Raw genomic sequence first — 26,130 nt, forward strand, 5'->3', positions numbered from 1 at the left:
ACATAAATCCAGTGTTCATCCACTGTCATTGATCCAACTCCATGGGTTTTACTGGTGAATCAATGTTGGAGAAGATGACAGTGTTTCCATGGTAACTACGGAGCCTCTGAACGTCCAAATATGGTCATATCTGATGACCATGAAAAGATGAAGAACTGTATTTTACACCTATTATTGACATTGATTGGTAAGATAAGTGGATCAACAGGTATTAAACAGTTTAGATCAGTAGATGGTTTAGGTTAAAGGTGGATGTTTGGGTCTTTAAGGGTTAAAACAGCTTCATTTCTCTGTTAAATCTGTCCTACAGTATTTATTTTCCTCCTCTTATCTTCGATACTTCACTGGAGGTCACCATCCTGAGGCTGTAAGAGTCAGAAAAAGCTCGTTACCCAATGTGCACAGACGGACTGTCAACAGGAGCTAAATGTTTATAGTATCCACTGTGCACAGTTCAGTGTTTGACTGACATGTTTGTGTTCATGCAGCTTTACTGTAGCAGACTGGTTGTACCTGGCTGTGACGCTGCTGGTATGCATGTGTGACCATATCTGATCTGTCCGTCACCTTTATGTAACAGACCTCATTCTATTCATACGTTCACATGGTGGTCATGTTTCCTCAGTCAGCACCAGACACTTCGACTGGTTTAGTGTGTTTTTATTATATGTATCATGCAGATATTTTAAAGAACTGATTTTAGGACAGTTTGTACGTGTACAGTTTACCAGAGCAGTGTGAGCTCCGACACACAGACCCAGTTCATGGACTGTCCTTGGAAAGTGTTTATGAAGTAAATCAAAGTTGTGGGAGTAATAAACTATGACACAGTATCAGATATCTGAGGCACTGGCATGGCCTTGATGATATCCTTGTTTCGCTGGATCCCCTGGACAACAGAGGTAGTCTCCACCCTCTGGGTCATGTGACCCTTTTGAAGCAGAAATTGGACACCGTCTTCTAAAAATTCAGCTGATGAGGTCAAATATCAGGAATAAGTGCATTATAATATGAAAAACAGAAACCTCATTTGGTTTTTCATTTTCTACTCACAGTCAACCAGCAGTCTGTCTGGTTGAAGTTCAGGATAGACTCCTCTCAGGGAAAGGCTGCCATTTGTCTTTTTATGGGAGGACAGTTCACTTATCAACACCTGGACACAAAGAAAGGCAGGTTTATTTCAATAGCACATTTCATGTACAAGACAATTCAAAGTGCTATACATAAAACATTAAAAGCATCACAGCAGGGAAGCAACAAAAAGTATAGGTGTGAGGAAAAAAAAAGAGGAGAAAAAAAATAAACAGGTAAAACAGACAAGGATATCTGAATGGTTCCACTGCTCTACAGTGTTTCATAAATGATCTGCCTCAGATTAAATGTGTTAAATGCTCCATGTTTCAATCAGATTAATTGTTAAACTAATGACCAAAGTGCTGGTTTGCTGCTGTTTTCCAGGTATATGATGGTATGTTCTTCCACATATATGTTAGTTTCTGTCCATTTATCCAATAAATTTATAAATGTTCCACTGATAGAACCTGCACAGACACTAATATTCCTTTAGACTTAAACCCATTCTATCATTAATTCTATAATTTCACATTTGGACCCCAGACTGTATTTGTGAAACTACAACCAACCAGCATTTAGGACTGGATTAGTCTGGATCAGAGACTCACATCTGGTCCAATTGCACTACTTTTATTCTGGAACCATGTGACCTGTAGACCAGTGGAACCATGTGACCTGTAGACCAGTGGAACCATGTGACCTGAAGACCAGTGGAACCATGTGATCTGTAGACCAGTGACATCATTCTGATAATTAAACATCCTTTAGTGCTCCTGACAGTGTGTATGAAGTACAAATAAAAGGCTGTTGATGCTGCAGAGTGAACCAGACCTGGGCGATGGCACTTAAACTGTGTATGTCGGAGCTGCTCAGAGCCATGTGGAGCCCACATCCACGCCACGACGGCACCACTATTGTGGGCATGAGAGGGGACAAGGGCCTCTGTCCAGGATGGACCCTGTTCCTCTGAAGCACAAATGACAAACACACTCACACACACATGATATAGAAGAGCACGTAAAGCAGAGCAGAACATCTGATCTGCAGTGGGTCGGACCAGTACAATAAGAACAGAATAAACATCTGATCTGCAGTGGGTCGGACCAGTACAATAAGAACAGAATAAACATCTGATCTGCAGTGGGTCGGACCAGTACAATAAGAACAGAATAAACATCTGATCTGCAGTGGGTCAGACCAGTACAATAACAGAATAATATAGAAATAATGGAAAATCCAAACTTTTCTCTATGTTTTACAGTGAAAATAGTAAAATTACATAAGGAAAATGTTTCAATCTATAAATTATCCTTTATAACAATGTGAATAACATGAACAAACTCACATTTCTTAAGAAAATTCAGTCCAGTTTTTTAATATTCTGCTTCAGTTTATCATTTATACATGTGCATTAGAATGTACAGATACAGTGGATCTATAAATACACACAAACATTTAATATCAGACAGAATATTGGTCCAATTTTACTGAATTGTCTTAAGACATTTCAGGTTATGCGTGTTTTTTTTTTTTAATGATAGTTTGTTTTAGTGTAAATACAGTAACATGACATGAAAATGTTTACATTTACAAAGAACATTTTTGACTTATCATTTATAGGTTATTATGGTTGTATTTTACTGGTTCTGACCCACTTTAGATTGAATTGGTCTGAATGTGGAACCTGAACTGAAATGAATATTAATATCTAAGTGTAATTTTTGTATTTCATATTTTCATCCCATGGGCCAGACCAGACCCTTTGGTGGATCAGACCAGACCCTTTGGTGGATCAGACTGGACCCTTTGGCGGGCCTGTTTTGGCCCCTGGGCCTGATTTTTGACACCCCTGACTTAGAGTGATTCTACTTTTGGCTGAGAGTTGAAGTAATAATAATAATGGATTAGATTTCGATAGCTCTTTTCTAGGCACTCAAAGCACTTTACATTATTGATCCATTATTCTTTCACTCACATATTCTCCCTCTGGTGGTTTTAAACTACATCTGTATCCACAGCTACGCTGGGACACTAACCCTAACCCTGGGGCAGACTGACAGAAGCGTGATTGCCAATTTGCGCCAAATTGTCCCTCCGACTACCACCGAACATTCATACACATTCATACACCAGTGTGAGTGACACTGGAGGAGCAGGATTTGAACCACCAACCCTTCAGTTATTGGACGTCCTGCTCTACCCCCTGAGCCATGGCGTCCCCTAAGTATCGGTGTACCTGGTTGGTTCGGAGGTGCCCTTTTGTTTTGTTGGGCCAGGAGAAGTCCAGGATGAGGCTGTTGAGGATGATCCCAGACTGAGTGATAATCCTGCTCCCAAACGGCCGGTTTAAAGAACTGCAAGTATAAAGACAGAAGACGGGGGCGGGGCCTGTCAGCAGGTGCACATACCGCACATATCCTCCTCATACCATCCGTTCTGTCACACGTCAGTGTCGGCTCCAAAGTTCAGATAATCACCTGGACACTGATACCATGAGGTCATCTGGTCCCATGACCAACACCTGTCCAGCCTTCAGCTCCATCTGACGGGAGTGGACGGTGGAGAAGAGCTCTGGTGGAGATGGATGGGAGGCATTGATCCTCTGACCAATGACTTGTGCCTGACTCTTACTTTGGCAAAAACAGGAAGTAGACGATAATGTCAAGATTAGAGATCAGAGCATCAGTCATCAGGGAAGCACTAAAAAATCTATCATGTCACTGAGTTTTGGAATAAAGGTCTGTACACTTTTTTCTTACAGATGAAATGTGCTCAGTCTAGATGATTGAATTAGATTAGGAACATATGTGGTTAATTCTACTAGATTCTAACTGGTATGAAGGTTTTTACCTCAGCATGTCAGACAGCAGCTCATGCACTGAAGGGTCATATTTAGAGTCCCCCAAACTACTGGCCATCACTAAAGCTGCTTTCAGAGCCTTTAGAAAAACAACAAAAGTTCAGCCGTTCCACCTCATATGTTCCCCTGCTGTATTTATAGTGTGGTACCTCTGCGACCCAGTGGTACCTCAGCCTCCCACTGGTACCTCTGCCACCCAGTGGTACGTCTGCTGCTCTGTGCTGTTCTCCAACTGGAAACCTTCGAAAACATTCAGGGCTGATATCAACGCTGCACCAACAGATGGAGGAGGAGGAACTTGAATCTTAAACCCTATGACAAAAGCAACAGGATGCACATTTTATTATTATTATTATTATTATTATTATTTTCGTGAGTGCAGCGTGTTAACTCACTAGCTGTGGACCTCTGAGTTCTTTTGTACATGACACGTATCAATAAACAAAAGGTCTGGAATCCAAACTTTTCTGTTTCTTGTCTTTACTTAAAACTTAAATTGATACAAACGAAAGATGAATTCCTGATGTTTTCATAGTCTTAGCAGCCAATAGGATTGCGTCACACAATGATGTCACAACTGATGCTATTATTACTCAAACGTTCATATAACATGCAAAAATTATAAGAAATTGAATCTAAATATAAATATGAATTTTTAACTAAAGCTCAAAAAATGACTAACAATTATTATCATCATCATCACTGTTATTATTATTCACAGATTTCTCCAGTATAATTAAGTACTTTTATTCTTTTTACCATGGTACAGGCCTTCCAGTGGTCTCGTAACCTCTGCGCTGTAGTTCCTCATGTCTTCTCTGCTCAGAACTCCTCCGCTGGCCCAGACCTTTGGATGAAATAACAGAAAAATGCAGGAATTCAGTCCAGAAGCTTCCAGATTCAAAGCATGATTCAACCAATAATTATTGTCTTCACTCTTTCACCTCTTCTTCCATTTCCTCAGACAGGTTCCCGTTGTAGAAGTTGGATGGATCGGCCTCTAAAACTTCTGCCAGTCCAGGAATCCTCAGAACTGAACCAGGCTGCAGAGCTTTTCCATCTGGGAGGAACAGGTCTCTGAAATGCTGGGACAGCTGCTGACCTTTGACCTTCAATATGGCCTCAACTGAGAGATGAGGAAGTCAAATCACATCATCATCACATCCCATTATTTTCTGACAGTAGGGACATGTTCCCATTAAGATGTGGGGAACTCATTTTTATTCATTCATCTATCTATGAGGACATACAGTCACAGAAAAAATTATTAGACCATTAACCCTTAAAGACCCAAACGTCCACCTTTAACTCTTAAAGACCAAACCTATGTCCTTTTATGATGAAAAGACAAGTAGAAAAGTGGACAGAATGACCATGTGACTCACACAGACTCTGGGACACATTGACACCGTCTCTGGCTAAATGAGCTGCTCTCCTGACGACATCCACCCAGGACAACCTGCAGTGAAGGTATGGTCCATGTTCAACCAAACAGAAGAACAGACTCCAGATGACAGGCATGTATCTACAGTGTTTACCTCCCGTACAGACGGTGGGCTTGGATTAACCCTCTGAGCATGGCTGGGACTCCTACCTGCAGACCAGGCTGAATGGATGGAATCAGTCCTCAGGTGTTTGGTCTACACACTAACTGTTCTTTAAACCTTAGACTCACCTGAACATCTGAAACACTTTGGAGCATCTGTTCTTTTAAGGCCTTTGGTGCAGTTCCCTGAAAATGGATCACTCTAGTTTCATCCATACGCAAGTCATGAACCAGCATCACCCCTCCTCTAAAAAAGAAGAATAGAACAGAGTAGAATAACACAGGATAGAATAGCAAAAAGTAGAATAGAATAGAACAGGACTGGGCAGAAGAGAAGAGAAGAGAAGAGAAGAGAAGAGAAGAGAAGAGAAGAGAAGAGAAGAGAAGAGAAGAGAAGAGAAGAGAAGAGAAGAGAAGAGAAGAGAAGAGAAGAGAAGAGAAGAGAAGAGAAGAGAAGAGAAGAGAAGAGAAGAGAACAAGATAGTACAGAACACAACCCAGTAGAAGAGAAGAGAAAGGAATACAATAAAATAGAGCAACATAGAACAGAATACGACACAATAGAATACAACACAATAGAACAGAATACGACACAATAGAATACAACACAATAGAACAGAATACAACAGGACAGGACAAGACCAAACAAGACCAGACAAGATCAGACAAGACCAGACCAGACCAGAATAGACTTTATTTTCATTGTGTGTTCAGTGGTATTAGTAGATGAATGCAGGCTCATCTCTGTCCAGTCCATTTAGAATAATTTGCATAAACAGATCCTAAATCAGTCACTTACCCACCCATGCCTGTCACATGTGGATGAACTACACCCAAACACATGGTGGCGCTGATGGCTGCATCCACACTGGAACCGTGGTCATCAAGGACCTTCTGTCCAAGTGCTGAGCAGAGCTGATGATCAGACACCACAACACCTTGGACCAGGACCTGAGAAGGAACTGTGATGAGGTCCAAGAATGGAGTTATGGTCTTACAGGTATTGACATAAACACCACTGGGTCTGTAAAGAGGAAACTGAAGAGTGTGAACAGACAGGGCTTTAGTTTGGGGCGGGGGACTAACTGCTTTTATGTGTCTATGTGTTGTTATACCTGTGTATGTAGTTGTGTGTTTACTGTGTATGTATCTGTGTGGTTTTTGTTGCCTATGTATTTTGATTTGAATGTAAAGTACTTAGTGAAGTCTTTCTGCCAAAACCACTATATAAATAAAGGTTATTCTCATTATTATCATACACACCAGATATCCACTTATGCAAATATGGATGATCAAAGCCACAGTGACTCCAGCAGCAAAAAGGACACAGATGATAACGATGACCATAACTGAGTTCTGCCTGGCATCATCTTCATCTCTGAGGTTGGGCAGGTCCTGTTGGCTGTCAGAGACCAGCTGTTTCAGAGGGATCCCATTGGACTGAGAGGCAGGATCTGTCACAGCAGGACAGAAGGACATTAGACTTAACTCTTAAAGACCCAATCATCCACCTTTAACCCTTAAAGACCCAATCGTCCACCTTTAACCCTTAAAGATCCAAACGTCCACTGAGTTGGATCAATGACAGTGGATGGACACACTGGGTTTATGTTCAGTTAATGACAGATTTTACTGAAAGACACTTTTTTCCCCAATTTTTGTCTGTTTTTGGTAAAATAATCCTTAAATGTAATCTCAGCATGATGATTGAAATACATTATCAGTTAAATATTGGAAAATACCTGATTTTCACTGAAGAAAATGCAAAATAGAGAGTATAATATTATGAATGGTGATAAATCACTTAAAACAAACCCCGACTACTTAGACATGTTTGCCCTAAAACATTTACTTTGTCCTTATTAATAACATTATGTCAAAAAAACATTCCTAATGTTTTCGTATTTATATATTTTTAATGAAAATCCGTTCACTCATACGCCGCCCTTGTTGTTTATGTTGCAATGCATTACAGCCCACAGCACCAGTTAGCTCTTTATCCAGCCATGGACGATGACAGTCCTTCAAAGAGTCCGGGCTAAAATGGCAGAACACGGCCGAGGGTCCTTGGGTAGTTGTACTCTTCAACACCTTTTCCCTTTTTCTCATTTTCTTTTCTTGTTCACAGCTGTGGATACATACATTTGTTCCCCTGTTGCCTTTAGACTGAAAGTTACAACCCAAAGCTGCACAGTGAGGCATTTTGTGATGGTTTTTCTCCGTAAAAGAAGTTGAGCAGTTGAATGTTAGCTTTGTGTTGACCCAAGGACAACCTTTTGACGTCATCGTCCCAGAATGCAATGCGCGCTCAAAATAATGGCCGCTCCTGTTAATAGAACTAGGTTGTAAACATGGATTTTTATAAATAACACACATATGGATATACTTTTAACAATTTTATTTAGCAGTTGAGTTCACTCTTAGTATTTTAAACCTATTTGTCTTTATAGTCAGGGTTCCCCTTAAGGTTAAATAGAGAGAAATATTAATTTGGGAACTAACACAGAAATAGCTCTGGGTCTTTATGGGTTAAATATAAGCATCTTTATGGGTTAAATATAAGTGTTTTTATGGGTTAAACAGAACTGTCTTTAAGGGTTAAATATGACTCTGCCCATATTTAATGTCCCTGTCAAACTCCACTGCTCCTATCAACACAAAGATAACAAATAAAACTCCCTGTAGTCTGTTGGTGTCTCCATCCTTACCGTGTGTTTGTTTCAGTTTACCGGTGGATTCATTCAGTGGAAAACCACGAGTTTCCAAATGTGAACCACAAAAACTCTTATAATCAAATGTTACTTGTTTGTTCAGTTTGGTTTCTGGAGACAGGTCCATGTTCTTGATCTGAAGTTCCAGCCAAAGGAGGCCTTATCTGGTCTGATGGAACTCCTCCTTTAGGTTTAATAGAAAACAGCAGGTGCAATCAGCCCCAACCAATGAGAAAACAGCAACATTTATGTCAATCAAACAACACTGTGGACAAAGAAATCAAACATAAGAGCCAAATCCATGAGTTTTATTCCTTCAAAATAGGTTTTAAACCAAGTTCATAGTTAGATGTACAGTAGACACAAAACACAACACTTTGTCTGAAAATGTGTCAGGACACATGTTGCATAGGATCAGGGTGAGGGTTTGGGTTTTCCACATCCACTCGTCACATCATGTGCTTTATTTCACATGAACACAAACACACATAGTGTCTCATTTGATGAGTTTAACAACTTGAACTAGTTACAGGTAAAATGATCATGTAGCTGCCTCTGACAGACGCTGAGTGTCATCAAGGGTTCCACCAGATCTGATGGAAAGTGTAGCTTAAAACTGTACAACATTGTAGAAAACAGAAGAAACGTGCTTTTATTCTCCGCTCCAGGACTCAGCAGCTCAGATGAGTGTGTGGACGTGTATCTGATGGGACGGCATGTGCTGGACGAGTGTTTTCTGGTGACCATTTGGAGCCACGTCCTCAGGGTCTCAGTGGCCGAGGCTGCGCTGTCCCGGCTGCTGGAGGTGGAAGGAGTGCTGCTGCTGCTGGACTCCATGACGAACGCGGTTCTGGCGCTGGATACCGTTACGGGACGTGTAGTGTCGGTCGGCCCAGGCCTTGGCTTTGTGGATGCACAATAACTGCGTCACCTCCGGCACAACTTTAGGCTGACACAGAGCACCAGCCACGGACTGGCCTGTGGTGTTAACACTTTGAACCACAGGCTCTGGATCTGACACAGAGACCTTTAGGCCCGAGCTGTAGACAAAAATAGTTTAGTGAGTTAAATATGACACTTTAAAATGGTTTAATGCATTAAATATGACACTTTCAACTGTGTCAGGTTATAACTGTATATGACAGTGGTTCCAACCTTTTTTACTCCTGACCCCATTTTAACATCACACATTTCTGTCGACCCCAGACATTCAAAACAGAGACTTTCTTTTTTTTATTCAAAAATTTTTAATTAGATTTTTTAATTAGTTTTTGATCCTGTAATAGTTTTCTATACTCTGTTTCAAATACAGGTTAATTCTCGAGAACATTTAGTCTATATAATGTATATTATTCTGGACAGAGGCAGAAAAGCCAGGTGTAGATTACTGCACAAAGGGAGAATTTGATTTTCCTTGGTCAGGATATGTACAGTCAGACCAGCTTGGATTTACAAGGCTGACAATTAATGCTGAACAAACAAGAACTCAAACTATGAATTATGAAAGAGCTGCAGCATCTGAAACTGACCACAATGAACATTTGACAGATAAACAGAACCACAGTGCTTCAGTTTCAGACTCACAGTTTGTCTGTTATGGATTGGGATTGGCTCTGTCAACTCACCACAGATTTAAATTGGGAAGTTTTTATTTTTATTAATTACTAGAACTTTCAGGCAACTCCACATGGGGTCCCGACCCCAAGGTTGAAAAACACTGGAATATGAGGAAAGTTTGGTTAAAGTTTTAGGGATGAGACTTTAAATTGGAAGAGTGGACACCCCCCCCCCCCCCCGTTTGTCAGATGGATATGTGATGTCATATTTTTCCTTAAAATTGAACAGATTAGATACACACACACTGAATGGATCAGCGGGGACTTTTGATCCTTTTATTTCTTATGTAAAACAGCTGATTACACATCTGGATTCTGGATGTTATGTCCTATGTACAAAGTGATGGAGTAAATACACTGTGGAACTGTTTCTTATACCTTTGCTATATGTCTGTGTTTATGTTATTTTTTTGTAGGTTCGAAAGACTTAATAAAAATACATTGACCAAAACAACATTTTTAAGGGATACACATATATTGATCACATTGACTGAACATTACTTCTGTCCTTGTCAAAATAATCAGTGTTTATCTGAGTTTTATGGGTTTCATTCAAAAGCCTAGAATTATTTCTGACAATTATCAAATGAATTTTTCTCTAGATTTAACCTTTTGTAAATGATTTATCATCATCCAATACAATATTATCCTCATCATTTTGCATCTTCAGTGAAAATAAAGTATTTTCCTATATTTAATTCACTGATCATGTAGATGTTCATAACAGCTCAGAGTAAATTCAAAGTATATTATGTCAAAACAGAGAAAAACTGAATTTTTCTGCAAAATATTATTTAACGAACATTAAAACAAGCATCTACCATCACTGTCATTTTTCATGTGTTTTAGTGGTGAATGAAGGTTACATAAGTGTATCCATGTTCACTACAGAATGTCCAGAAAGGTCATATCTGAATTATTTTAATGTATTGATAGAATTAGAGGTTCAGTTATTAAATATTTTAGATCAGTAGATGCTTTTGGACACTGGCAGCTGTTTAGATTTAGTTAGACTTTAATGTTGTTCAGTTATTTTTCATGATAAAGATCTGTGATCAAAAAGAGGATAAAAATGAGTGAATAAGAAACATTAGTATGGGCTAGTTTTTATTTTATTCATCAGTATCAGGTTAGTTTTTATTTTATTCATCAGTATCAGGTTAGTTTTTATTTTATTCATCAGTATGGGCTAGTTAGTTTTTATTTTATTCATCAGTATCAGGTCAGTGCAGGACTATTAAATCTGCTAAAGTTCCACTAGTTTCATCTAGATTGTCTGGTTTGTTTGCGTCTCCCTCACCTGGGGTCCGTTTCCTGCTGTGACACTGTGTCTCCATGAACAGCAGACTTTGGCTGGTTGTCAGACAGTGCCACCTTCTGGTCCTCAGCTGACATTGCCTCTGCGAAAACACCACAACAGTTCTAGTTCAGATCTTTTCTGCTCAAAAACAGTTAGTCGAAGAGTCAAAAATCTAACATTGAAACTATTATTTATCATATCATCCTGCAAAAAAGTAAACAAAAAAAAAACCTATAAGTGATGTATAAACAGAGGTACCACTGGTGATGTGGGGTCTGTAAAAACCATCCCTTTGGGCTAAACCACATCAGTGCAGAAACCACAAAAACCCTAAAAATATAACATAGTAGGTGTGGATCTATATTTGACTTAAAAGAGAGTTTAGGATTTGGTGCAAGGTTATAAATATTTTTAAGGTGGTGTCTACCGTCACAGTACTTTGGCACCAAATATGGGTTTGTCTGTTGTCCCAGAGCCAATCAAATGATCCAAATTCTGCACTGGGAACGTCGTCCCAGAGGCTGATTTATATTCATCAAAACCAGCAAATTCCTCATATGAGGAAAAACAGGTGCCACGTCCGCACGATGAAACTGAAAGTGTCAACAGGTACAGATCAGCCTCCAGTAACTGGTCCCCTGTCCTTGTCCTGGACCCGGATAGGCCTATGTGTGATAATTCTGTCCACAGTACTGTGTCAGCAGGGGGACAGGTTACCAGTCTACACAGGACAGAACAAGGACACTGACTGGACCTGAGAGACAGAGACACATGACAAAGGTAGTCCCACAGGACTGAGGACAGAGACACTTCATATTTTTTTAATGGGTAACAGTTTTAGTATAGTTTTAATTTTTGAATGGATGTAAATTTACTCTCATCAGCTGGGAGCACTGGCACCTGGACCAAAGCATATCAGGAAATAGAAAACACAACAAAACAAAATAAAACAAATGCAAATAAGTATTTTCCATGTGCCTTGTGTAGCCAAAGTAAATGGACTAATAGACTAATATTCTCCTATTTTTGATGCCCCGTCAGTCATGGACCCTTAGAATCCTCATCATGTTTTTTTTTTTAATCTATTCTTGTATTTTATTCTCTTATTTGGGTTTTATTTATTCTTCTGTACAACACTGTTTTCTTTTTTGTACAGTTACATGTCTTTTAATCTATTCTTGTATTTTACTGTGTTATTTTGTTGTTGTTTTTTTTAATTTATTTTTCTGTACAGCACTTTGGTTGTTTTAAAGTGCTTTACAAATAAAATTGGATTGGATCACGTTTCTCCCCTTACAGTGCTAAATACAGCTGAATCCTTGTGATTATTGTTTCAATCGTACTCAAAGTGCCAAAAAGAAACATTTGGAACATTTGTGTCTGCATGACAAACCTTGAGGATTGACAACGAGCCAACCATCATCCACAACTTCTCCAGACTTGATGTTTTCTGGAGTCTTCTCTTCTCCTCCAAAGAGCAGACGGTTGATTATTCCAAACATCTCTGGTGTCTCTTTGTCTTGCTCTTTTTCTTCTTTGGTTGTTGATGTCCTTCCCTTCTTTGTTCAATAGGATGTCCAGGTGTCTTCAGCTGATTAAAACATCAATATGAAATGTTACTCTCCTTCTTCTAAAGCTCAGTTTCATTCATGTGCAGGTTCTTTGACCATCACTGACATTAACTCTAATCCTACTTTGACTGTTTGGACCCAGATATTCCTACATTCATTATTATTTTTCAAAACTCACGCACTCTTGGGTCAGCTGACTGCAGCATCCAATGAAACTTGTTGTTCTAGAGTTGCTGAATAATGACGCCCACTCCCCCTTCTTTCATTGTTAGGGTCCATCTGTTTAGAAAATGGGGGAGGGGCTCTTTTTATTCAACGTCAGTGCAAAGCCTGGGCTGACTCCACCTTTCAGTTTAATGGCTGAAGGTGAATATGTAGAAAGCTTCCAAATATCTAATACTTTAACACTGTCACGGTGGAAAAAAGATGACCACAGTGACCAGATGATGGATTAAACCTGTGTCAGTGACAAAACCCAGTTTACATGTTTTTTTTCCCCTCTAAACTCATTAATGCTGCATTAGTGCACGTATAAATAAGGCTTTTCTTTGTATAATCTACGACCTTTAGAGTTCAACACCTCCGTTCTACACAGTTCATTCCACTTCTGTTGTCTGCAGGACTGACTAATGAACACTAACCAACTATAATCCATATTTTCAGGATAAATAAACCAACTCTAAGAATCCGCTCAGTCTTCCTCCCTATTGACTGATACTGTGGATTTGGTTTAATGCTAGCTTTGTATCGTCCTTACCTGCGGTTGTTGAGCTTCAGTTTGACTCGTAGATCATAGTGCAGTGGAATTCTATCACAGAAATGATCAATGTTGTTGTAGAAACCTTTTATTTTTACGTGACCATACACTACATCTAACAATGTCTGTTGTTCTGTGTCAAACCTTCAACCGATCACAAATAGGACACTCCTATCACCCCGCCCACCAGGAACAAACTAGCCAATCAGAGGCCGCAGACCGTATTCGTGTTTGATTTGATTCTGACCAAAGATGAAATATTTTTGTCAAGATGAATACCACCATAAACTCACACATGGCGTTCATAACTGGTCGGTTATGTGTGAATGATCTTGATTCTGCGGAAGTTTTGGAGGTGTTCTCATGTACTTGAGAAAAAACGGTGAGATATTAATTCTAATTCTAATTATTAAAACAGCCCTCCATGTACGATCCCGTTATTAATGGCTTCATCAGAAGTTAATATATCTTTTTTTTTTTTTTTTTTTTTTTTTTTTTTTTGCCTCATTAGAAATATTTTGGGTTTGCCGAAGTAGTGGAAAAATGTGGCACAAAATGAAAGAAGAAATAGAAATGTGGGTTTAAGTAGGCCAGGATCACTTCATGTATCACGAGTCAGTATTAAAGCTGGAAATACAGTAATTTCAGAGGAAACTGTTGCTGGATGGTTGGATTTAATTTTATAAAGTTAAGACACAGGAGTGGAGCCTCCATGTTTATTATTATTATTATTATTATTATTATTATTATTATTATTATTATTATTATTATTATTATATCAGTGCATCTGTTATCAGTGCATCTGGAATGTTTTCACAGCACTGCTAGGTAGGCTATACTTTTTTTCTTTTTTTTTTTTTTTTTTTTAACATTTTCTTGTGTCACAGCCTTATTCCAAAAAAGATTCAATTTTTTTTTTTTTTTTTTTTCTTTTTTAAATGACATGGTATTTAATAGCAAGGTGAGAAAAACAGCGTTTCAGTTCTCTGTATGTCACGTAGATCTAGTGAACTGACAATAAAAAAATAAATAAATCTTTGAATATTCAGGTATTGCACGATATAGAGTTTTATGGTTTGTTACACACTGCTGACACTCTGAAAATAAAAATAATAAATAAATAAATAAATAAACAAAAAAAACTGAAAACAGACTTATCTTAAACTTATTATCCACATTATGCATTTATAACCACTGTAGACTAGTATCAGTGTACCAAGTATCAGTTATTTTAATGAAGTCATTGTTAGGTTTGCTTTAGTGTGATATTAAATTGTGTATCAACCAAATAGTCCATTCTAATGTTAGTTCATGTATTATTAGTTATTGTCAATAATTAAATGTCTGAATGTCTTCTTTGGTATGTTTTTGTGATATGAACTGATGTGTGAAGTGAATAATCCATGTATGTTTTGTTCATGTATTGTTGGTCTTTGTAAATGAAGTTTGAATAACTTAGATGAATACATGTTACTGTGGTAAGAAATAATGAGGTTATGAAGAAATACAAGAATGGGGGTCTTTTTTTTATTATTTAGAAAAAGCACTACATGTTCTATTTAACAAAGAGAAATTAAAACTGCACATTAATATAGGCTTGGAGAATAGGAGGTTAGTACACTATTAGTCTGAGTCATGTTTTAAATATAAGTTTTTGTTTGAACTGTTTTATTCAGAATCAGAAAAATGGAACTTGAAACTTGACACAGCGCCACCTAGTGTTTATTGAATGGACCCAGGTATAGAGTTACTGTTTTCTTCCAGAAGATGGTGCTGTTACTCTAGTCCAGTCTTTCACTGGGTTCAAAGTTGACATCTCGGTGCCAGTTGAATATTTCTAGTGCATCAGGTCTGATGACACTCCCTCTAATATCAACAACAGTCAGTCACACATTTAAGAGTTCATATTTTTATGGAAAATGAGTCTAAAAACACTATTAATCGGACATATCCCATGTGTCCTTCACACAGAGAACAGACTGGATGGGATTGTGTCCACAGTATGAGACACACGGAGGACACAGAGACACAATGGACATGTAGATGAAAGTGGATCCATTTCTGCAGAGTTGTGCCTCCGTCCTGATGCTTTAGTCCAGGCAGCAGCAGACCAGTGTGGACCACCGGACTGAGGGCTTTCCCATGGGGCTTTGCGTGCACTAAACGGTGCTGTCACCTTGTGCAGGTCAGCGCCGCTGGATTCCTGACTGTAAACGCTGTGAGGCTCATGTTTTTGTTGTTGGAAAGTGCCTTCCTGCGCACTTGAGCAGTGATATGGGATGTGGGGAGGGCCCTGGGGCGAGCACACCCCTACCGCCTGTGTTAGGGTATGATCCGAACACAGGCCAGCATTTAGTCATTCTGCAGGAAAGCTGCACACCCACTTGTCTGCTGAAAACCTCCCGAACTTTTGGACTAAAGGAGGATATATGTTTTCTGGTTGAAAATCGCAGGACCGGGGTTTTCTTCACTTTCACATTCTTCGGAGAATCTGTGCGTCGTGACCACAGGATACTTTTACGCACAGTTCTTCCACCCTCCAAAAGGACAATGCCGCGGTCTTTTTTAGTCAAAAAGTACTTCGCTAAACAAAAGCCAAACTACAGTGAACTTGAATGTCAGAATGGTGAGTTCACAAACTTCTTTTTCCTATTAATGTGCCGAACCGTCCTTATATAAGTGCGCAACGGAGCTTTAAAATCCGTTTTTTTTAAATAGTTGTAACATTTTTACTAAGTGTGTGTGTGGATATTAAACACTGTTAATGTTCCTGGTGCTTTTGGATGTCCAAATCCAGCTACTCCCTGGTAAAGTTATGGCCCGTTAGATGCACTTTCCCCCCCTTCGACCACCAGACAGAGCTCCATTCATGTTACAAGCCCTTGTGAATACGTGGGAGGAAACGGCCCATGAAGCCTCCTCATGGCTCCAGTTTAAAGCTGCGAAAAACAAGACTTTTTAACCTAAATGTTCACACACGCACTCACACACACACACACACACACACACACACACACACACACACACACACACACACACACACACAGGATGGGTTCATCTGTTGGTACTTTTGGAACATCACAGTTGGTTTAGGTTGGACTGAAGTCTCTAACTTTTTAACCACTTGTGTTCCTTCTTTTCAGACACTTCATTGGAGAGGTTTCCTCTGGCGGAGCTCTCCTCAGGGGACAACAGCAGCACCACCTGCTTCACAACAGGCCTAGTGTGGGACCTGAGCGTCTTGCCCACCCTCTACCTGCCCACCTCTCAAACAGAGCCCTCTGCCACATCAGGCCCCTTGGACCTCAGCTCCCCCTCCAGCCTGAGCAGCAATGCCAGCAGTAGTGGAGAGGAGGACGAAGGGCGCACCTCGGACCCCCCCAGTCCCGAACCCGTGCACACGTACGCCCCCCGTCAGCGGATGAAATGTACAGGCGTCATGGCCCACGTCAGTCCTCCAGAGGAAGAGGAGGAGAGAGAAGCCCCTGTGACAGCAGCCAGGCCGGCGTTCCTCTGCAAACACTGCCCCAAAGAGTACACCAGCCTGGGGGCGCTGAAGATGCACATCCGCTCCCACACCCTGCCCTGCGTGTGCACCACCTGTGGAAAGGCCTTCTCCAGACCGTGGCTGCTCCGAGGACACATCCGCACACACACAGGTAAAAAGTCTGCAGACACACAACACCGTTACACATCTGTTCTCATCAACTAACATTCCATGTAGTAGTTGAGTCATGGTTTAGGAAATCAGTGTACGTGTTGTATAAGCTGTGAATGTGGAGCTGTTGTGAGTCAGCAGGCCCCTCCCTCATCATCTGAGCTGAGCAAGCACGACTGTATGACGATGAGCTCAACACTGGAGGAGCAGACATGATCACACAGGGAAGCCCTCAGTCAGTCATTGTGTTTAACGTCCCTCTAACAATGACTGGTTAATTATCTTATCGTTGCTGCTTAGAAGACAACAGAGGGGTTGACAAAGGGTTGAAGAACTGCCTGAAGGCTCTTCTATTACTGAGCACTTAGTACCTGCAGCTACTTGTTAGTATGCTAATCTCATTTGGCTGTGATTGAATCATGCTAATTCAGTCAGGCTCGGACCCCACCAGCCGACCATGTGGTTCCTCATTATCTTCAGAATGACTTTCGTGTGTCTGAGATGTTAATGAATGGCTCTTGTGAACTCGCAGACACCTGCCTGTTGACACCGTGTGAGGCCTGGTGTTAGCGAAGGCTGCAGACACATGTAGAGGCATTCTAGTCATGTGACATGTTTCCACCCTTCCTTTTGTCCAGGCGAGCGCCCCTTCTCCTGCCCCCACTGCAACCGGGCCTTTGCGGACCGCTCCAACCTGCGGGCTCATCTGCAGACCCATGCCGAAGTGAAGAAGTACCAGTGCGGCGTCTGCTCTCGCACCTTCAGCCGGATGTCACTGCTGCAGAAACACAGCTCCTCAGGGTGCTGCTCCGCTACAGCCTGAGACGCCACGGAGGGGAAACCACACAGACCCAGTCAGTGTTCAGGGTGGTGGGGTGTTTGTAGACCTGCAGAGGGGGTCTACACGAGCCCAGCTGGCCTATTGACAACCTGTAAGGCCACAACCAGCATGAAATGGCCTGCTTTAAGAGACCTGGAGGGAAGAAAGCCTCATTACGGATCTGAATTTTACAAGCCTCTTAGCTTCTCTGCTCTGTGAAAAAAAAAAAAAAAAAAACAACATCTGAGGAGCAGATTTATTTTCCATTCTAGGTTGTGGCCAAATCTGAACTGAGCAACGCTGACACTCACTCGATATCAGCTCCTTTGTTGCTGTTGTGCCCATTCCAACGACCAAATATGTAGTGAACTCATTGGGGTAAGAGGTGTTCTTTCCTGTCTCCATCCTGATGCCGGCCAGATCAGGATCATGTACTAGACACAGCTGCTGAGAGGTAGGGGTGCGTGGGCGGAATAAATCTCTCAGCGTGCCTCAAAACACACACACACACACACAGAGACACACACACACACACCCAGCTGTCCCTGGTACTGTGGTGTAGATAGACGAGGTGCTAACAGGTGCTACAGCCATGACCTTCGCTGGTTGATAGCAGGTGACTTCCACTGCCCTTGGTTTGCTTAAGAAAAAAGAGGAAGCGTGTCATCACAAAGGAATGGCACCGTTTAGTCTCTTTTTTTTCAACAGTGGGGATCATTTTAAGCCTCTATTTTGACTACATCCAAACCTTCTCTTTAATCTGATGAGTTTCAGAGATAACCGTTCCGTCTGTTTTTTTTTTTTGTTTGTTTTGTTTTTTTCAAAGAAGCTTCAACTTGCAGCTCCACTGTGACGTGGATGATAAAGCAAGCCATGCACTCAAGGTTACAACAGTGTTAATAATACCAGCCAAAGCCATATATATATACATATATTTTTTTGTTAGAAATGAATTTGTGCCTTGAAATTGTGTGACTTTTGAAACCAAAATGTGCCTTTCCTTACCTCAGTTGGAATTAAACATTGATTGCAGTATTAGTAGAAATTAGTGCCAAACAGTTTGAAATGTAAGAAGGCTGGGACCAAAGATTTGTAAAGTTTACACCATGAAAACATGGTTTCCTTATATGTGATCAGAACCTTGGACAATACAAAGATGAGTTTTTAACTTTCCTAAACATTTGATGGCGGTGTTTTATAGTGCAATGTGCAGATGTGTTCTTTCAGTTTTGTACCATGCTTGTGTGTTCACTTCTTTTTCTTGTATGTCATAAATTTTCATTCAATAAAGTAATTTATGTTTATTAAACCTGCTCGGTCTTGCGTTCAGCCAGGCTTGTACAGTTGATCTGGTCTTCAGACTGATGTGGAAACGTGCAGAGTCAATCTGTTGCTTATAAAAGGCCTGTTTGATCATTAACTGGGATATTTCTAATCAGCGTCTTGATGTGAAGTCTGTTGAGTGAACAGGCCATTGTGATAAAACTGAATTACAGACACACAGGTGAACTCACCCTGGGATGGACGGGAACAACTGCATGCACCTGCTGTCAGTTCCACCTGCTGTCTCCTTCTCACTGTCACTGTTCAAACACTGCATATATGAGGGTTTGTCAGCGCAGCAACAGTTAAAAGAGAACCTGAGTGAAAGTCAACTTCTGTTTTCAATCATTTCCCAATATTTAACTTCAGTTCATACGTGCCCGCTAAAGCTCTTGAAAAGATCTTAAGGTGGAACTCTAGTCGGTCCATGTGGTCCAACCCTGATTGCGGTGTGTGTGTATATACTTTCCTCCTCTGGGACAGTATACCGTTCTCTGCTTCCTCAGCCCAGACAGTGAGTCAGAGCGTGCTCAGACTGGAGCTGTAGGTTCTCATGGCTCTGTTTTCAGTCAGTAAGTCAGGCCTCTCGTCAGTCAGTCTGTCGGAGTGCGTGGGCTGAGACCCAGAGTGAGGTAAGCTGTTCCACGGCACAGTTCCTTATTTCCCCCTGAGTCAGGAGAAATGTGCTCACAGCTACCAGCCAGGAAGACCAGTGTTGCACACACAGTGAATCACCTCACACACTCACTACTGACCAACACGACCGCTTCTACAGAGCCTTAACCATCTGCACGAGGGCACCGAGCAGGGCTAATATGGAACTAATGTCCTTGATTGAGACCCTTTTAGCATGTATGTCCTCATGTCCTCTGTCCAGGATGCTGTTGGATAAAAGGGCTAATAAAAAACTCAGCTGTTAGAGGTTAGCTCAGGACTATTTTGATGATGTCAGCTGATGGCATGTCCTGAGGTGAGGGTGGAAGCTCTGTTAGCGAAGACAATTGAAGACACTCTGTTAGCAAAGACAACAGAAGAAACTGTTAGCAAAGACAATTGAAGACACTCTGTTAGCAAAGACAGTTGAAGAAACTCTGATAGCAAAAGACAATTGAAGACACTCTGTTAGCAAAGACAACTGAAGAAACCCTGATAGCAAAAGATAATTGAAGTTCTGTTAGCAAAAACAGTTAAAGAAACTCTGTAAGCAAAAGACAACTGAAGAAACTCTGTTAGCAAAGACAGTTGAAGACATTCTTAGCAAAGACAATTGAAGAAGCTCTGTTAGGAAAGACAGTTGAAGACGCTCTGTTAGCAAAGACAACTGAAGAAGCTCTGCTAGCAAAGAAAATTGAAGATGCTCTGTTAGCAAACACAGCTAAAGAAGTTCTGTTAGCAAAGACAATTGAAAACGCTCTGTTAGCAAAGACAATTGAAGAAGCTTTGTTAGCAAAGACAACTGAAGAACCTCCATTAGCAAAGACAGTTGAAGAAGTTCTGTTAGCAAAGACAACTGAAGAACCTCCGTTAGCAAAGACAGTTGAAGAAGTTATGTTAGCAAAGACAACTGAAGAACCTCCGTTAACAAAGACAGTTGAAGAAGTTCTGTTAGCAAAAACAACTGAAGAAGTTTTGTTAGGAAAGACAATTGAATAATTTCTGTTAGCAAAGGCAGTTGAAGAAGTTCTGTTAGCAAAGACGACTGAAGAAACTCTGTTAGCAAAGACAGTTGAATCCAGCACCTTCCTTTAATAGATTTTACTCTTTGGTTATCAGTGACTGTTTTCTCATCATGTTCATCTTTGTATTTTTTCCAACACCAGCTTCAGACAAACACACATCTCTGCGTTCTTACTGTTTTATATTGAAGCTTTTCTTACTAAGTCACTGCTGCAGTACAAACAGTACATGCACTGAACTCTGCTACATCATAAGTTACTGTACTTATTTCTGCCCTTTTTATAGAGAAATGAAAACACAACATGCTCCCCTTCTTGTTCCTTGGGGAGAGTGGAAGGCCTGGATCTGAAATCTGAGAGCGTTTTCCTGCTGTGTGCTTTACAGTGCCAGAGCACTCACTGTAATTTACCAAAAGTGGCTGCTATTTATGCCATAAAGCATGTGTTTAACATTCCTAAACCCCACTGTGTTTGTGTATTCCTCGCTCTCTCTCTCTCCCACTCACTCTCTGGCTGCCTCTACGCCTGTGTTTCTATTTATGTGTGTGTAGTGAGTGGAAACTGTCCCTCCAGAGCAGCAGCCCTTTCCCTCTTCACAGAAGGATCATCTCTCCCCCTCTGAGACAAGGCCGACAGGAAGTGGGAGTTTACATTGGCCTACTTTACCCAAAAAAGCCGCCTGGGTCCAGGAGTTACAGAATTCTAGTTGTGAATTTGCTGCTACACTTTGCCAGCGCCAGCTCCCATCCCCCCATCAGCTGTCTCACCCCTGGCTGCTCTCGAAGCCAATTTTTTTGGGTGGAGTTGGGTGGCTGGGAACTAAAGAGTGTCCTTCAGTGAAGCAGCAGTTAGGGCTCATGGCCTGGGAGACAGGAAGAAGCTGTCAGCATCTCATAAACAGGACTCATCCTGCACTCATGACACACAAAACCTGGAGAGAATTCTCCCAGGAACAGCCCTCAGACCCCCACTTCAAACCCAGACCCTCAGACATGAACTCCGGGAAGGTTTTGGACAGAAGGATCCAGGGTTACGCCTGGAGTTTCACACATGCAGCACATAAGAGGATGGTGCGCGTGAGTCATGTTCACAATAGTTAGAAAATGCCCCAGTGGTTCAGACCAGGCGTGGGGAAGCACGGAGAAGGAACGGAACACAAAAACACACGGAACCTTTTCTTTTGCATCTTCCCGTATTTGGGTCTAAAACTGAGGAGCAACTTCAAGCTCATGCAACAAAACACTGAGGTTGTCAAAAAACTTTTCCGGTCAAAAATAACATCTATTGTAGATTTTCCCCTTTTCTAGTTTGGTTTGTCCCACTTTTCTTCAGTTTGTATAATTAATGCCCCTTTCAGCCATATTTTTACAAGTGGATGTATAGTCCAAACTGTATCTGTATGGACGGATGGTTTATATCAATTAATATTTATTTATTCCCTCCTGATTGTGTCATCATATGTGTAAAATAAACACATTCAAAAACAGGAATTGCAAGTTGATCATTAAACAGAAACAAGATAAGTCAGGCAGATAGATGTAATCTGAGTAAACCGTCAGGTTAAGGTGCATATGAGCTGATCTGTCACTGTGTGAAAACCAAAGAAACATCTTTTTAAATAGTTTCATAGACAGTATTTACATTAATATTGCGAAAGTGTTCCATTCTGATTTTCAGCCTTGTGATCCCCCTGTGATCTACGTGGACCGTCTAAGGGAGTCCTGGACCCTACAGGTTGGAACCACATGGTTCTAGAACCTCTCCCAGACTGTGGAGCCTGAACATAAACCACACTATAGACACTGACGGCCTGTTCCACTTGTGACTATCACCTGAAAGTCAGTAGTCCTTTTACTGACACATAACAGTCACTTGACAGTAAACTGATAATCAGCGTTTGAAGACACAAATAAACTGTGACCGCTTCACCATGTTCCTTTAGAATTATGACGTGTAAAATATAAGTTCAGCCGGTGGATTGAGCAAAAAGGCTTTAATGTGAGGGAATGGAAACAGGTCTATGGAAGTGCTTTGTACTTAAAAATAGGACGGACTTTAAAAGCGTCGACGCTCTCCTCCTATCCTCAGCTGGACTCCCCAGGCTCCTCTCACCTCATGTATTACTCCCTTGGCCTCCTCCACCAAGATTAGCACCTCTCCATGTCTGTCACCTTGCTCCAGAGCACTTCATTACTCTCTAATGTTTTGTTGTTAATAACTTTCCTAAGTTCTCATTCTGAGAGGATCCTTCGTGATGCCGTCCTTTCACTCCGAACACAGTAAAGTTCAGAGTACTGATGTAAATGTCAGAATGCAGAGCTAATTCCTCTGTGCGGAGCTGCAAACAGGCTAAAGACACAACGGCTGCATCTGGTAAATAAGGCGGCCAACAGCGGTAACACCACAAGTATGCTTAATGATGAATTTGATCAGGCTGTGGAGTTGCCCCAGGGCTGGATTGGAGAAGTGGTTGGGTGGGTTTGGAGATGGGGGTAGGGGGCGCATATTAAAGAGTAATGAATCACACACTCAGTCACAGGGTCGCCGGTTATGAATGTGCTCTCTGTTGGTTTTCCTGGAGCCTGGAGTTTACTAACTGATGACGCAGGCTGGACTTGATCAGAGACATGTGTTGCTGTGGACTCAATGCCAGTGAGAAGCAGAGCGAGAGAGGAAAGAAGGGGGAGAGGTAGAAGGATGGATGGCGCCGAAGCTTTCTGCTTGTCCTCTGTGTCTCCTTCTGGGCATTGCCTCATTCTGGAGCTGATGGGCCTGGAGAGAAGGAGGGAGGGAGGAGAAGGAGGGAGGAAGCCGACTTCCAGCCTGGGACAGGAAACTACAGATTCTCAGAGTATCTTGACCCAGCTTTCGTAACCATCTTTACTCCCAAATTCTTGTGTGGCATCTCAGTGAGCAAAAGCAACACATACTGTACTCTGACCTGAAGACCATGAAAAATAAAGGAGATACAGGCTCCGCCCACACAGCAGGTCTTAATGCACAAGTTGGATTTTTGGGTAGAATCTGATTTTTTTTGTGTGTTGGTTCATATTCCACATTAAATGTGACTTCTATAAGTTTTGAGTCTGAACTGAATGTGACCCTGAAGTGACCCACATGCACAAAAGAGGTCCTGATGGAATACGTGACCATGCAAGCACGCACTGTGTTTACAGAAGGAAATATGTTTTTCCTCCGCTTCTCCTCCTGGGACGAACAACTGGGACGTCTGTCGCATTTCAATGACGTAAAGGTCGGATAAATGCGACCAGGACGTTCAGACTGAAGTCACATTGGAAGCCCTGTCCATCCATAGGAGTAGATCTGTCCTTCACTGTGGTTCTCCCTCAGGTTTCTCTTTTCCCACTGGGTTTTTGGAGTTTTTCTTCGCCGAGAAGGAGGATCTAAGGACGGGGGATGACCAGGACATTAATCCATGTCCTTCATCTACTGTTTATTTAACTGTTGTTCATTTTCATATCCAACTAATTCTGTAAAGACCTATGAGGCAACCTTGTTGTGATAAAGGGGTGAACAAATAATGAATTGAATTGAACTGGAAACTAGAAAAGCACTCAGAGCACAGCCCCCCCCCCCCATCACCACCAAAATTTAACCATTTGTTCCTTGTGCCAGTATCAACATTTCCTGAAAATTTCATCAAAATCCATCCATAACTTTCTTAGTTATCTTGCTAACAGACAGACAAACAAACTCAAATGAAAACATAACCCCCACCGTTCCTTGGCGGAGTAAATATCAGATGCGTATCAGATTTAGGACCACATATGAAAGTGGTCTGGGTCAGATTATTGCTGTTCAGACTGTGTATAACAGATCAGATCCAGGTCACATATGCCCATATGTCGGATTGGGGCCACATTTACCTACAGTGTAAACAGAGTCAATGGGTCCAATGTTATTTTTCCCAGCCCAATACCACCATCTGTCTGTTCTGAGTCTAAACCTGAAAAGCATATCTGACAGAGGAGGACAGATCACCTGTTTGCTGCAGTGAAATGCACCTGAGCATATTTTCCCAGACAAGGTGCAACAGGACGTTGAGCTGTTGCCGGAGGCCTTGAAATAGTATTATGAAAGAGGTAAAGTAGATTTCTACCCACCTGTCAGAACATGCCACAGTGGAACAGCGTGTAAACATCAGCACTCATTGCACTCTGGGAAACAGATTTTCTCTCCACTTGTTCTTTAGTTTTGGAGCTTTTGAGTTGTTGAAACATATGAAAGGGAAGAAGCACCAGGCCAAACATGTCGGATCATGCCTGGACTCAGTGCGTCACATACATGAATATGACTGACAGGAGCTGGTAAATGACTCATAATAGTGTCCGTAACATGTCATTTCCCATGAACAGCCTCAGTTCTTACTGTAAAAGCATTTGTGCTTGATTCAGATTTATGAGTGGGATCAGATTTTCTTTGTTTGGCTACTCTGATTATTTTTTAAAGGTGTCCAGTGTCAGGTTCTGTCCTGGTTCTGAACTGCCCCACATACACAGGAGAACAATATGGAGACAGGCAGTGAAGTCAGCATTTATGTTTTTATTTAAGAGCTGATGTGAAGTGGAAGACAGAGCTGTGACTGACTGACAGACAGATAGACAGAGCCATCCCAACAGACAACCAACAATGGAGATACAAGGTAAGAAGTGATAAAAAAAACAAAACAAGAAAAGCACTCAAAGGGCAGACCTCCGCCAAGACAGATCTACCCCTCCCCCCCGATCACCACCCAAAATTTAATCATTTCTTCCTTGAGCCAGTATCAGCATTTCCTGAAAATTTTGTGAAAATCCGTCTATAACTTTTTGAGTTATCTTGCTCACAAACAAGCATGCAAACAAACAAACATGCACACAAACACACAAAGCAAAGTGATCACAATACCTCCTGGTGGAGGTAAAAAGAATGAAAGATGTATAAAATATATAATATGTACAAGGAAAAAAATTATGTTTTTTTATTGATTCTTTCAGAACTGGTCATTTGGAGTGTAGCCTACATTTGTACATCAGCACAACATCATAATGGCTTTATGGTTTCAATAATAATGGAAAAATGTGTTAGAAATAAATAAATAAACAAAGTAGAAAAGCACTCAGAGAGCGCAAACCCCCGCCAAGGCAGATCAGACAATAAATCAAACATATGAAACCTTTGAATGTTCCATATTGGACAGTCATTTTAGTTTTATTCA

At 41.2% G+C, this 26,130-nt stretch overlaps 2 protein-coding genes across 2 annotated transcripts; one reads left to right on the forward strand and one right to left on the reverse strand.

Moving 5' to 3' along the window:
- Positions 1–820: 820 nt before the first annotated feature.
- Positions 821–7,766, reverse strand: LOC115419488 (glutathione hydrolase 7-like). Its single transcript, XM_030134288.1, has 15 exons — positions 7,754–7,766; positions 6,744–6,934; positions 6,280–6,431; positions 5,610–5,727; positions 5,473–5,540; positions 5,320–5,393; positions 4,879–5,060; positions 4,694–4,781; positions 4,122–4,246; positions 3,925–4,013; positions 3,552–3,704; positions 3,311–3,428; positions 1,906–2,040; positions 1,054–1,153; positions 821–972 (listed from the first exon to the last, which is right to left on the reverse strand). Exons 1-15 carry the CDS (start codon positions 7,764–7,766, stop codon positions 821–823), a joined length of 1,758 nt encoding a protein of 585 aa, XP_029990148.1.
- An 8,006-nt stretch (positions 7,767–15,772) lies between these two features.
- snai1a (snail family zinc finger 1a) lies at positions 15,773–19,222 on the forward strand. The gene is made up of 3 exons (XM_030133805.1): positions 15,773–16,061; positions 16,579–17,094; positions 17,732–19,222. Exons 1-3 carry the CDS (start codon positions 15,986–15,988, stop codon positions 17,914–17,916), a joined length of 777 nt encoding a protein of 258 aa, XP_029989665.1. The 5' UTR covers positions 15,773–15,985; the 3' UTR covers positions 17,917–19,222.
- Positions 19,223–26,130: the final 6,908 nt, after the last annotated feature.

This window comes from Sphaeramia orbicularis, chromosome 5 (genome assembly GCF_902148855.1).
Source record: "Sphaeramia orbicularis chromosome 5, fSphaOr1.1, whole genome shotgun sequence".
Lineage (NCBI taxonomy): Eukaryota > Metazoa > Chordata > Actinopteri > Kurtiformes > Apogonidae > Sphaeramia > Sphaeramia orbicularis.